Source organism: Hermetia illucens, chromosome 1 (genome assembly GCF_905115235.1).
Source record: "Hermetia illucens chromosome 1, iHerIll2.2.curated.20191125, whole genome shotgun sequence".
NCBI classification, from domain to species: domain Eukaryota; kingdom Metazoa; phylum Arthropoda; class Insecta; order Diptera; family Stratiomyidae; genus Hermetia; species Hermetia illucens.
The window spans coordinates 71,240,004-71,255,395 of NC_051849.1; the positions used below are offsets into that span (position 1 = coordinate 71,240,004).

At 39.9% G+C, this 15,392-nt stretch overlaps 1 protein-coding gene across 1 annotated transcript in view; it reads left to right on the forward strand.

Moving 5' to 3' along the window:
- The first annotated feature begins 129 nt into the window (after positions 1-129).
- Positions 130-15,392, forward strand: part of LOC119647283 — a 53,799-nt gene continuing 38,536 nt past the window's right edge. The window contains exon 1 of the mRNA XM_038048183.1: positions 130-370. Coding sequence (XP_037904111.1) covers positions 277-370 — 94 coding nt within the window. The 5' untranslated portion in view covers positions 130-276. The remainder of the gene's footprint in view (positions 371-15,392) is intronic.

Genomic DNA, 15,392 nt, shown 5'->3' on the forward strand with positions numbered 1-15,392 from the left:
AATAAGCAGCTCATGGGGTTGTAAACCCACCCGAAAAATTCTAGAAAAGGTACAATACAAACGCTAGACCGCAATATTTCAGGTGAAGGAAGGAGATGACTACTTTGCTTTGCAGGTGGCACTTGCCCACGTAGCTATTCTGAAACGTCATAACATAATCCTTACCCGTCAAGCGGCGGAGATCTTAGCGATTGTCGGTTTAGAGTGGACTTTCTTTGGATTTTCTGAATTAAGTAGGATTCGGGGACAAGTGACAACAGGCGCGATAACATCACAATGGTGGAGTTAAGCGGAAAATCGGATCCCTTCCAGCACAGCTTTCCAAATGCCGTTTTCTACATTCCTGCTTTAATCGTCGTTTCGGCAGTAGGTGAGTGCGCGAAAAAACATTCAATTGGCTATAGTAATTTGATGGCATGTTGTCGTTCGGAACGGATTTTATCAATGGAAGGAAATCCGCATACGAGTTGTATGCGAGCAGCTGTTTTGCAGTCAGCATTAGCAGCTACAAGTGTCTCAAGCCCAGTGCTCACTGCCCTATTGATCATTGTCTGCCCAATGTGGCGGTTCGTTATTGAATTCAATTTTATTATCAGCATGTTTATCACCAGAGGCTTAGGAAGTTATTAGGTAACATATGCAGTAATTCGTTTATGTCCAGTGCTACGTAGGCAACAACAGCGAGGCGTGTGTTGCGTGACTTGGCACACGTGCATAAATTCTGTTTATCGTCATTTCCCATGTGAGGTACAGGTCGAGCTGGTTTTTCTTACAGGACAATCTTTAAGTAGAAAAATCTTGGCAATTTCATTAGAGTGGAAAAAAACTCCCAAAACGGTTGAGAATTTACTGCGTTCGTATTTTAATTAATTCAACTTAATATTTGATGAAAATGTGCCAAACTCGCTAAACCACTCACTATGATGAAGCCAAATTCATTCATATGGAAATTTTGCTGTGACCCACTCACATACGTTATGTACATTAGCATCTTAATATTTAATGCATCGTAGCTTTCTTGTTGCTTCTTCGAAACGTTCTAAGATCCGATATTTTTTCCTGAAGTAATATAACAAAATCAGGCAAATTATCCTTCCATATTTTATTAAATAATATAATATGTCGTGATGGCAGCTTTTGTAGACATTCTCCGCTATCAGGTGCCGGTATTCTTCAATAATGGGACAAGATTCTTGATAAGATAAAAACTTTACACGAAGATTATGTTATGCCATTGAAAAACAGTTGCGAAAATATTTATTAAGACAACATACTCGTATACACTTGGCGTAGGGGATTAGTAATTTATGACAATGCTTTCGAAAGGTGAAACTCCTGGAATATTTAGATTTGTAGCAGTATTAGGGAGTTATCATGCTGTTAGTAGGATTTTCGTTGTTTCCTAAGATTTGATACTTAGGTATAACGGTTTTGTGTTCATCTTCTGTAAGAAATTCAAAACGCACATTTTTCTATCCGTATATAGCTACAAATCCAACATAATGCTTCATATTTTTCCAAACTACGAAACATACGTACATATTACAGCCATAGATATTACGCTCACCTTAAACAAACAAACTGCCTATTTCCCAATACTGTACACTTATATGCACGTATATAAATTGATCGTACCCATATTTCCGATTTACTTCTTATATCTATTTGAATTAGGCACTACCCGCAAAGTTCATTAGCCCGCATATATTATGTACCTACATACATACATGTCTGGTTGACAAATAACTAAAAAACTAAAACAAAATATTTCTCTGCGACCCAATTCATAAGAACTCATTTCGTTGTGGTATTGACGAATTGATATGTGATGATGACGTCATGCAGGTTGTAGAGTGCACGAAATTCACAAAAAATTGTAAAGCTTCACCTCCCATAACTTTGTTAATAATAGCTGGATTTTCTTCAACCTTGACCAAAATGTGCATTATGCTCTTCATTACACGCATGCCAAATTTTGTACTCCTGGGATGAACGTAAGGGGAGGTGCCAGGTAAATTTCTAAAATGTGGAAATATACTATTATTAACTTTGTTTGTGCAGATATCGGATCCGGATATATTTTGAGGCCTAGATTTCGTAGAGATGCACCACTGTGATTTTTTTCAGATTTTTCGGTTGGATAGGTTCTGAGAACGAGACCTGTTACACTTTTTGGGGGTCATATTTTGAGCCCCCCTCCCTTATGTTTCACTCAATATCAAATATTAAACCAATTTCGAAAAGTACTAATTGAGACCTTTCATTTGATGCCTCACATGGCTATATTCTGTGAAAAAAAAAATTTGCACCCTTCGTTCACATGTATGGCGAGCCCTCCCTTAAACTTAACACAAGATGGCGCCACTTACTGCATGTAAAGGGAACACCAGATTATATACTCTCACCAATTTTCGTTTCAATCGGTCTAGCCGTTTCCGAATAAATCGATTCTAATAAGGTTTTGTTACACACAAAATTTTAAAAAGATCCCATCCTGCAAAAAACCCCCAAAAGGGTCGCTATTTCGCCGCCCTTTACCCTGCCATCCCCTCTCCCTCCCACAACCGCGCGGGCCCCAGTGTCGCAATTCTTCGGTGTTTGAAAGGGCGATCTTCTTGTTTTTCTTGCATACTCTCTTCACCCCCTGGACAAATCAAACTTTGCCATGAAAATCCCTCCCATATGGAAGGTCATAATTTTTTAAGGAGGTGTGACCGCCGCAATTTTCTAACGGAGTTTGAGGGACAATACCGCCCTCTCCTTTTATACGCACATTTTCGTCTGCGGGGATAAGGTTCGAAGCTTTAGTATGAAAATCGTCTCATTTTGGGATACCGTAACTTTTTAATTGGGGATGGCAGCCGCAATTTTTTAACGGGTTAAAGTGGGATGACATATACAGTCACCCATGAAAGTAAGTTTCCACAACTCAATCTTGTAATTCCAGTCATATAAATACATAAAAATCGTATTAAATGTTATATTTCACGAATTTGGTTAGATATGTGCTAGTAAAAAAGGAAACATCGCAACAGTTTATATGCCATAGTCATAGTCAGTGCTTGATTGTTGAAGCGATCATATAACTTAGAGTTTCTCTCACTGAAATGTTTTATTTTTGAAACCAAATTACATTTTAGAGATAAAAACAAAACATGCTCGTAATCATTTGCTTAATAATCTAAACAATATCAAAACATAACAACCCGTGGCAAAGGGCTGTCTCGTGAATTCGAAGAATTAATAAAAACGAAGATATTTTAGAGAGAAATTGCAAAAATAGTAAATAAGTAAATAGTAGAAGTACAAAAGCTCGAGAAAATTCTGAAGGTCATGCCTGTTCGATGATTATGTACAAGGCATAATAGACTCCCCGCGTTAGAAAATAACTATGTTTTTTGACGCCGAAATAATAGTTTCACCTGCCCAATTACCATATCCGATGAAAAAAAAACCATTTCCAAACACCCATTTATTGATTATAATGGTTTAAAAATTGATTTAGTTTTTTCTTGTTGTTTTTAGTTTAGTGTTTGTTATTTTTTACTTTTAAAGTAATTAATCAGTTTTTAACAGAAAAGTGAGTAATTGGTGCATGAAAGGACAATCCTTCAATTTACCTTACGTTTCGGCAGTAATGGTAACAAGCTATATAGCATATTATGGCAAGTACAACGTCCCCGAAAAGAAAGGGGTCAAAACCGAAAGTTCAATATGTTGTTTACTGCATGTTAATTATATAATAATAATGTTGTAACGTTGATTAATATGTCTCCATCGATTGCTTCAAATATATTTTACAAAAGTGAGAAATTAAATTAATGCAAATCTTCGCCATATGTTACATAATTCATTTACATGTGACAGCGTAAAAGTAAAGTAAAGACAATGTTTACACAGCTTTGGCGGAAATAATGCCTGGACACCGAGTACAAGAAACTTTACTTGCATCTTTACCTGGGCAGCGATAAAACGTACGTTTCTGAAAGATTCATAGACCGCAAAAAAAATGGATTTTCACAGAAGTGGATTCGAATCTTGATCGGTTGAATACTTTGCGGTATCTCTTCCCTTGTGACTTGATTTGAATTTGAATAATAGTGGAATCCGGATATAACGACTTTCAAGAGATCGACGAAATTTGGTCGCATTAACCGGACGACGCACAAAGTGAACTCATAAGACAATATTATATTTATAGGAAACTTTAATGAAACAGCGAAACAATAGTGTATTTTTGGTAAATTCATTTAGTGTATAGTTATTGATTTAAAACTCTGTAATTTTCGATAGTTTGTAACCCACTTTTGTTCTATAGTAAGAACTTCTTACAACATTGTTAATATGAGACATCATACTTTTCATAACATCATCATCAAAGTTAGTTTGAACAAAGATGTTGAGTGTTTCTGCAGCCATCTGATCTTCAGACAAAGTCATCTGCCTTTGAAGTCATGGTACAGGTACAGTGCTTAGGCCAAATCAAGCGTGTTTATAACAGTGGTCTTTTGAATAAGTTTGGTCCAGGCATCGTGAATCAGAATAGCATCGAGAACCGTAATTTTTGGTTATTCAGCGCTGGCTCCGATGTTAAGACACTCGATAATTTTGAGGACAAGATTTTTACGCAAATTTTATTCTAAAGCTCTAATAATCCCTTGAGCCATGGGTTGCAATACTGCAATGATGTTAGGAAAAGGTAGAAGCACCAGGGTTACGCTTCTAAAGTCATCAATATAGGGATGTACAGGACACTAATCTACGAAAAGCTGGATTTTCTTTTTCGTTAATTCGCGATCCCATCTAGGCCTTGCGATTATTTTCATAATCAACTGGTAAGTGCGTACCTTTTTCAAATATCTAGGAATCGATTCGAGATTTCGAGAAGCTTTTTTAACTGTGCCACTCATGTTGGCTGCCACCATCACAGTTACTCTTTCTTTTGTTAACTAAATTAAATTTCAACGTCTTGTCTGAGACTAGTTTATAAAACAACCCAGTCTCATCCGCATTAAAAATTTCTTCATCACAAAATTGCGCCAAACTTTTTCTAACCAATCGTTTATACCACTCTGTTGAACTACTAAAAATTCTGCGACAATCTTACGCAGACAATGTTGAGTCTTACTTTAAAACAGTTTATCCAACTCATTGAGTAATTAAAGTTAGAGATATTCAACTCTTATTCAAAAAGGTTAGCTTTTTCTTCAAGCAGGGGTCCATTTACGAGTATTCTCCGGTTGCGCTGAAGCTTAAACCACTATAATAATGCTTGATCTACTTGTTCTTGAGTGGATGTCCTCACACATTTCGGTTTTAAACAGGGATTCTATTTATTTTTATTTTTCTTGATCGTCGATATTGTAGATTGGGACATACTGAATTTCTTCTCGAGGGCTACATTTAATTCACCAGCTTCTAAACGGTGTAATATTGCACTTCTTTCTTCAATTGAGAAACTTTTTCACTTCGCGGAACTCATTTTAGTGCACATAACAGGTCCTTAATTTCAATAAATGGAAAACACATGGGCCGTGATTTACCCACGGCAAATTTAAAATGGCCTTTGAGAGTTTTGTTAGATTGCATCATAGAAATGATTTCCGTTATTAGTGAAAAGAATGCGGGGAGTCTATTGTTCGAAAAATTAAAAGTAAAATTAAAAATAAAAAGTACCCAAGAAACTAGGAAGGAATGCGATACTCAAAAAATTGGACGTGTGGTATACAACGTTGAATATCACGGTAATAATGTTTGCAAGAAACCTATGTAAATTCAAAGAGCCGTGCAATGGGCATAAACTCGTGAAAAGGAAGAAATATTTTTACTATGACTTCTGGAAGACATTCATTTTCTTCGTCTTAGGTAAGCTTCATATATTTAAGAGAGATGACCGTGGAAAAGTGTGGAGGTAAATTAACACCGAATTGTAATAAAAAAAATATGCAAGAGTCTATTAAGCACGGTAGGTTGTCAGGTATCTGAGTATGGAAGGGTCTTTCGACCTCCAACAAAAACAAAAAAAAAGACCCCAAGCATACTGCAAAACTTGTTCAAAAATGGTTGCGCCAGAATAGTCCGAACCAATTGAAAACATCATTACAGAGCCCCTATACCAAACCCATAGGACATCTATGGAAACATCTTGGTCGCCAAATTCGAAGACACATGTTTTCTACAAAACCCGCCCTAATATTAAGCGTGGAATTGTCAACGCCTACCAGGACAAAGGCAGTTATAACATCAAAAGGATACTCCATTAAGACAGCTATCACGTGTGAAAGTCGTTTTTTGTCGCTTGTTTTGTTAAATTTTTTGAAGAACTGAATAAAGATACAAATGGAAATGTCTTGAAGATGCATAACTGATATCATGGCTCATTATTGAAGTACGCAGCAACTTATCAACATGACATTTTTAAACTTTAACTCTTCATGTCACTATTAGTCAAATCAGGTCAGAAGACACGAGGCACAGAAGAATATTCAATCGGCCCAAGGTTCGAGTCCCGCTCCGCGCAAATTTATTTTTTTTTGGCGGCCAGTAAATCTTTCAGAAACGTACGTTTTATCGCTGTTCAGGTAAAAATGTCAAAATTCGCTATATAGTTTGTTATCATTATTGCCAGAATGTAAAGTAATTTGAAGGGATTGTCCATCCACGCATCAATTTTCCACTTTCCTGTTAAAAACTGATTGATTAATTGAAAAGTAACAAGTAACAACAGCTAAACCGAGTGCCTTCACGTAGATCAGATTCCAATTGCTCGCTCGATAATATCACATGTGTCAACCAATTATCGCGTTTTTTTCCGCCTTGTGAGAATTCAATTTTTACACCATTATAATTAACAAACGAACATTCCGAATTGCTTTTCTGACGGATATGGTAATTTGGCAGATGAAACTGCTATTTCGATTTAAAAAAACATCTAGTCATTTTCCTATACGGGGAGTCTATTATAATAGTTTAAAAATTGGATTTCCACAAGGCGGAAAAGAAAAGGCGGTGATTGGCTGACACTTCATGTGACGTCATGGAGTGAAGGATTGCTGATTTGGCTAGCACAGATCCAAAATACCACAGATGCAAAATAAAATTCTCCACTGGCGAATAGAAAAAACAAGTTTTATTATTTCAAATAAATAATCGGTAGAAACATCGCCCAATTACACTCAAGGTCATGCATCGATCTGAAAATCGCCTGGCAAACATCTGATGGCTCTAATTCCTATTGATTATGTGGTCTCCAAAAGAGATGTATGGTCGACAAATGGCCATCTTCACCAAGGGCTCAGTCATGGCAGGCGGATCGGACTTAAGAGTGTTTTTGAAAAACTCGTTTATGGAACTGGCCCGCCTTCTCGAAAAAATGAAGACTATATTTCAACCGGATACATACAATCCCTAGCCAAATTATTAGACGCACTATAAATTCAATTAATAATTCAATCAATAATTCATTTTGAAGATTTTATTAAAATTTTTTATTATAATATATATATTTACAGTCGAATCTGGTTAATTCAAAATCGAAGGGACCAATAAAAAACTTCGAATTATCCAAAATTCATATTATTGAATTTGGGAGTAGATACCTAAAGGCAAGAAATATGTATATACATAGATACAGCAACTACGAATAGTTTACGTCGTTATAAGCATCGATAAAGCTCTCCTATGCATTTCGCAGCTTCTGAACCTGATGAAAGTGATTTTTCGTCGGTTACGGTTTCCTCGTCTGAAGATCGATTGTTATTAGCGGTCTTCAGTATTTCCACATCTTCCAAAATTTCCGCATCTGTAAGATCTTCACAGACTCTTTTCTTTCCTTCTACAGCGCGTATCGCATATGCCTAATTCTTTAACGTTGGCGTTCTATAATTTGATCATTTTGACCTCAGGAGAAACCCACAACTCACGAATTTTTAAAATTAACTTAAAAAAAAAGAACCAGAAAATCTCGTGAGGGTCCTATTTTTCGTAGTAAGTTATATTTCTTTAAAAATATTTATATTCCTCTTCTTCTTTAGTTTTTGTCCAGTTTAGAAGCGGTATCGGCTTGTCTTGATTGGTTGCGCCATTTTACTCTGGCGAGGGCCTGATGTGGATGCAGTGGCGAGGCTTTTAGATCACCATCCAGAGTATCAAACCACCGTTCTTTCGGACGGCCTTTTGGTCATTTTCCATCGACTTCTATGTTCAGACCAATCTTTTCAACTGAATCCTCGTTAGTGCGAATTACGTCACCGACGAAGACGCCTTTCATATCGAACGCGGATGTCCTCATTTCAGATGTGATCATGGCTTACGCCACTAGTTGTATAAATTTTGTAATTTTTTACATAGCCTCATTTACATAGGCACTTAATATGCCACTTTATTGCTCGCAGGAGAACGGTCGCGACAAAATTGGCAAACTTGCAGCATTCGAATCTGTCTCGACGAACGTGCAACGTTACCAGCACTGATTAGCAACACCATATCAAGGCAGATGGTGTGGAGTTATCAACCCTTGCTACTGAACAAAATATTCCTGATGTGGATATCAAGGCATTTGAACATTGTAGGCAATGAGGAGGCTGAAAGATTGGCTTACGAAGGGCTTGGCTTGAAAATGATGGGATCAGAGCCAGCATTTGGCTTTGAATCACTATCAAGTCTGATCTGAAGTTACAAGGGTTCACGCAGACAAATGAAAAAGTTTTAATCCCTGTCGACAGGCGAAAATCTCTGTGATAGAACTCGGAGCCTTTAGGATGACATTTTTATCGTCTCCTTAAACTACCACATGGAGAAAATGGTGTGGTAGTCCCGACTATATGTAGCCAAAGCCCTGTAGTTCATTTGCAACTTACCGGCTTTATCAGACCTAAGGCTGATGATCGTCCTAAATCCTCTTCGATAAAGTTTCTTCAACGGAGAATCTGCGTTAAAGCCTGGGGCTGCTCCAGGCAAAAGGTCGTTGATTAAACGATTTTAGGGGGCAGTACAATGGGCCTAACAAAATGCCTGAAAGCTTGGAGCTGCGAGTCCCTCTCCCTCTCCAAACCAAACTCGCTACCCGAATACGAGCATTTTATCTTGCTTAATACCAAAATATCCAGTCTATACCGATGGAATTTCCGTTTAGGTTAGAGAAAGCAAGCATGTTGTGGACCTTCGTACCGTTGTTGAGAAACGTACGCATATCCCAGAATCCAATTCGTATTCGTTGACAATACGGGCTCCTCTCTGGACAGGTCTGCACACATGCTTATGAACTGATCTACCAATATTTTCATTAGGCTAATTTTTCCTGCCAGTCCTCATGTATTCCTCGGAGACTTGGGTTCTTAGCAAGAAGAATTCCGAACTCTTGGCCGCGTTCGAAAGAAGAATCCTGCGAAGAATTTTTGGCTCCTACAGGAGGATGGACGATTCCGTAGCCTACATAACGACAAAATCTATGAGCGATACCATGACCGTACGGTTGTGGATAAAATCCGACTCAATAGGTTGCGGTGGGCGAGTCACTTAATCCGTATGGATGAGGATAATCCAGCCCGGAAAGTCTATAAGGGCAATATCTATGGTAGAAAAAGAAGATGAGGCAAACCCTGCCTAAGATGGACCGATGGCGTAGGTCAGGAAGCCAGACAGCTTTTAGGGATATCGAATTGGTGGACCTCGGCGCAAATCCGGGATGTCTGGAGTTCCTTATTAAGGTAGGCCTAGACTGGATATCGGTTGTTGCGCCGTTGATGATGATGATGATTTTTCACGTCCATGAATCACAGTCCGTTGTTCGAATGGAAGTGTGCCTGGTATTCATTAGTAATATGCAGTCACAAGACGTATCCATCTCTTCGCAAAAGCATCATCAGAATATTCACTTAGCTGATCTTATTTTCTCAATGACCCTTTGAGCTTCTTTACAAAAATTTCAATTTTAGGTTGATTTAACTTTAACGATTCGGTTTATAATGATGTATTCTAGAAATCATAACTGAAGATTTACATACTACTTAATAGGTGTTACGCACATCTGTAAACTCATGCAACATACTCCAATTTGAATATATACATATTTATACTTTATTGAAAGGGTGAACATTTTAACATCCTTTCTTAATTCAACACTCGATTGGATGCAATAAAAAAATACTCACTCATTATTGGCAACGAAGAAAACTCTAGAAACTGCACGGAGTCGGCAATATGTTTTCGATCGCAATTTTTAACTCGCTTTTGTTAATGCGTTTGTAATGCCCAAGAAAGGATTGTTGAAAATCTATGGCGCAAAGGGGCAAATGGCTACCATTCTTGTAACCGCGGGTTCGATGCCCACTCGAAGCAATTTCCTTTTTGGGTCTTATTATTATATTATGCCACCGAATACGCTCTTTTTAATTTTATTACAACCATAAATTGTAAATTGCGTGGCCGACGATGAGTAGTTTTAAATCCGCAGAACTTGATTCGAGCAATTCCCAATATTCATTAATGTAAACTATGCCCGTGACCTGCAAGCATTAGAACATTCTGATACGCGGGAACCACAAAACTTGTTTGGGCAATGATCATTTGTTCTCAGTTCTAGTGTTGTTGTTGCATTTGCTGTGTATTTTGCAGGCAGTGGTGTCGTTACAATTTTCGCCTCGAAAAGGTCGTTATTTGTAATTTGAATGTGGCTTGGTCGCATCGAGAAAGGGAGCGACGATCGTCGAAGCTCATATGGGTTAGTGGTAGAGCGCTAGCCTTCGGTTCCAAGAGTGTGCGGTTCGAAACCCACTCGCTGCATAAGATTGGGATCGTGACGGGCTTCCAGTCGACTCAGCTGTGAATGAGTACCTGGGTGCGAACCTGGGGGAGTTGAAGAGGAATGCATGCACGAGCTCCACAGAAGTTCAATCGGTACACACACACATGTTCAGAATAAAAGGGGGTAATCTTTGCCGTGAGAACTGGGGAGGATCGTGTCGGGTAACTAGGGTTGGGCCGGAGGAACGTGGGTGCCTCTGGCTCGGCCCACGGTTACGGGAAAGGAGTGGCTCTACACACCTCGCGCGTGGACAAACTTTTGTTAAATTTTGTGGTAAAATGGGATTTATTTTTTAAATTCCCAGATGCTTGTAGTTGATTAATTAAAAAGATTCCTAAATAAATACAGTACCAATTCGAAAAACAAAAATTCTAATTTCCTACAAATTATAATTTCGACCTGTTTTTAATAATGACAAAAATAAAGCTTGATCCCATTTCAAACGAATTAATTATGCATAAAGAATTTATAATATATAAAATAACGAGGAAAGTAAATCACAAACATTAGGAAGTGAAGAAATCATTTATTTCAGATTGCCTTTCGCCAGCTCTTGCCGGCAAGCTGCGGTTCTACTCTTAACATTTTGTCAGGCAATAATTTTGGGTGCTGATTAATAGTTTTACTTATTTCCAGCTATGCAAACCGTTTTGATTAGCATCTGCATGGGAGACCGGCATGTTCTAATTCTTAGTCGCCAGAATCGTAGCCATTCGATGAATTTTCTTTTGATTAATAATGTCGTCATCAACTGCCTTAGTAAAGTACTGCAGACATCCAGGTTTTGCGCCGAGGTCCACCAATTCGATATTCCTAAGCTGTCTGGTATCCTGACCTACGCTATCGCTCCATCTCAGGCAGGATTTACCTCGTCTTCTTTTCCTACCATAAATATTGCCCTTACAGACTTTACGGGTGGAATCATCCTCATTCATACGGATTAAGTGACTCGCCCACCGCAACCTGTTGAGCCGGATTTTGTCCAGAACCAGACGGTCGTGGTATCGCTTATAGATTTTTTCGTTATGTAAGCTACGGAATCGTCCATCCTCATGTAGGGGGCCAAACATTCTTCAGAGGATTCTTCTATCGAACGCGGGCAGGAGTCCGTAATTTTTTTTTTTCTAAGCACCCAGGTCTGCGAGGAATACATACGGTCTGGCAACATCATAGTCTTGTGTACTAAAAGCTTTAGCCCCATGGTGAGACAATGAGGCAAACGAAACAGTTTTATAATCTGAAATAGGCTCTGTTGGCTGCCAACAACCGTGCGCGGATTTGATCGTTATAGCTGTTATGGGTTATAATTTTCAGGAGAAATGTTCAACGGTTGACCAGTGCGATTGTCATTGTTGGTTTTGTGGTTTTTGGCGCTGACTTTGTCACCATGTACTTCGTCTTGCCTTCATTAATGTGTGCCTCGAGATCTCGCGCCGCGTGCTCGATCTGGATGAAGTTACATCTCGGGTTATTCTTCCTATAATGACAATATCGTCAGCGTAGGCCAGTAGTTGGGTGGACTTGAAGAGGATTGTACCTCTCATATTCACATCTGCATCGCGAATCACTTCCTCCAGGGCCAAGTTAAAGAGTACGTATAATAGGGCATCCCCTTGTGTTAGACCGTTGTTGATGTTGAATGGGCTCGAGAGTGATCCTGCTGCTTTTGTCTGGCCTCGCACATTGATCAGGGTCAGCCTAGTCAGTCTTATCAGTTTCGTTGGGGTACCGAATTCTCTCATGGCCGTGTACAGTTTTATTTACCCTGACTATCATAGGCGGCTTTAAAGTCGATGAAAAGATGGTGCAACTGATGTCCATATTCCAACAGTTTTTCCATCGCTTGTCGCAGAGAGAAAATCCGATCTGTTGCTGATTTGCCTGGAGTGAAGCCTCTTTGGTACGAGTCAATAATGTTCTAGGCGTATGGTGCAATCCGGCCTAGCAAGATTCGCTGTTCCACACTTTGAGCATCAGTCAATGAATCGCTTGGTGCAGTTGGTCGCCTCCATATTTAACCAATTCGGCTGTAGTTCTATCGGCTCCTGACGACTTATGGTTTTTCGGCCTGTAGATTGAACGGACTGTTTCTTCTATGCTTGGTTATGGCAGTATTTGTCCGACGGTTTTAGCTGGCGGGACGTCCAACTCCCCTATATTTTGGTTGTTGAGCAGTTCATCAAAATACTCAACCCATCGCACCAATTTCGGAAATCAGATATCTCTCTTTGTCTCGGCAGGATGAGCGTCGAGGTGTATAATGCTTCATCCTGCTGACTTGTTGGTGAAACTTGCGCGTCTAGTGCTGTTGCTCTCCGCAATTTTCGAGTTCACAGATCTGTTGGTTCTCCCAGGCTTTTTATTTTCGTGTGTGAAGTCACTTCTCCGCTCGGCGGAGTTCGTGATAAGTCTCTGCGCGTGCCCGCGTTCTTTGGAATGCAACATTAATCGGTATGTAGCATTCTTCCGTTCCGTTGCTAGCGTACATTCATCGTCTGCCAACGAGATAGTGATCCGGGTCTGTAACACACTTCAAGGTCCTGATCTAATTGGAATGTTGCGCCAACAATTATTATTATTATATGTTCTGACATTCATCAAGGCTGAGAGGTGGGGGGCCTTCAACCAACGCGTGATTAATTTGAAAATGGTCCCATCTGGAGAGGCCCATGTTTGTTTGTGGACAGCTTTCCGCGCAAACCAGGTACTTTTAAAAATCATTTCATGCGATACTACTACTTGAATAAGCCGCAGTCAGTTATCATTCGTATCCTTATGTAAACTATGGGAGTCGACATATCGCCTGAATACGGGCTTCGTCGCTACTTATGTAACTGTTAAAATCTCCAAGTATGGTTTTAATATCATATTTGAGACAGGCATCGAAGGTCCGCTCTACTGCCTCGTAGAAGGCATCTTTCACCGACTCTGCAATATCCCCTGTAGGGGCGTGAATGTTAATGAGGTCTACTTTTCCAAATGGGCCTCGCAGACACAAGTCAATAACAGCAGTTTTCATTTTTTGGCTGACTACGAAATCTCCGAACACATGGTTTACTGGATAGCGGCTATAATATGGTCTAGTGGCTTTTTTTCAGGAAACTAGTCCTTGTCCAACGCGTCTCTTGTAACGCTGTTACACCAGCCTTATATTGGGGCAGGGTATTGGCTAGCTGCTGAGCCCATTCCATAAGAAAATGTGCAAATTTTTATTCCATTTTTGTTGCCGGCTTCGTTTTTGTAAAATACATCCTGTGCGAGGCTCCTTTCGTGGCTTCGTAAAGTCGGTTTTCCGTATAGGGTTGTCAGCCCTACCCAACCGGCAACCTGGAGGACCAGTTGATACAATTTCAATCAATGTATGGAAGGGCGGCAGAAATTGTTTACCTGTGGAGAAAGTAACCTCCGCCGTTTGGCACAACGTGCAGTGTACATATCAGCTAAAACGGGACTGCGCTACAAGATCTGTGCGGTTTCGGCTATAAAGTCGAAAAATTGAAACCAAGCGGAAACCCTGTTCTCTTAATATCAAACAGAATAATGTGGACATTATTCTCTACGGATCTTGTTCGGGATAATAATAAAAGCGTGGAAGGTGCCGGGGATTGCTCACTTTTCACAATGAAAGAACTAGAAGAGTCAGCCCTCTCTATGAAAAATAAGCAGAGGCCACAACCGAAGGTAACTCGGCAGAGATATATAAACTGATGTTTCACCATCGGTCGCGGACTTGCCCCCGAAACCATTCCTTTTTTAGAGATGGGACATTCACAGTGGCTGCTGTTATGACGGTTGTGGATGTTGTTCATAGAGCTGACGTTACCAGCATTGATCTCAACGATTAGTGCTCCTCTTAACGCTTCATGTCAGAAATGCGTTCGATTCCGTGAGATTGCAGATATGCTAGACAATTCCCAATTACCTCCCCGCGCCAGGCTACCTCTTGCGGATATTTAGGGATTATTTGAAAAACAGCTCCCTACTTTAATAGACGCTGGGGGGCAAGAAAAAGATGGAGATTAGGTCATCACAGGGACCCATCCTAAGGTCGGACCTCTGAATGCACCTTACAATAGCCTGCTAAGAGTTGACATGCGAGCAGAGTCGCATGTGGTCGGTTATGCATATGATGTTGCGCAAAGCAGAGTTGGCATATTCATGCATTTCAACCTTACATAGGAAAAAACCGAAATAGTCATTTTGGCTTTTTTTCAGTCCCGACCCTGCGTCCCGTGTTGATCGGCGAGTTGATTATATACTCAAAACTAATGGTTAAGCACCTTAGATTGTCGCTCAACTCGAAGATGAGCTTTTTCGAGCAATTCAAAGCAGCGGCAAACAAGGCCGCAGCTAGAGTTTCGGCTTTAAGTCGGCTAATGCCAAATGTTAGGTGCCCTTGCTTTATGTCACGGAGGATTGGGTTAATGCTCTTGGCAAGGAGGTGTGTTGTACGCGCACTGTCTCAGAGTCGGCTGTATTGTTGATGGCGGGAGTGATCCTTGTTACCTTTCTTACTGAGGAACGCAGGACCATCCACAAACGCAAGGGAGAGGACTGAAGGGAGGTGGTTGCTCGTGAAGAACGGCAA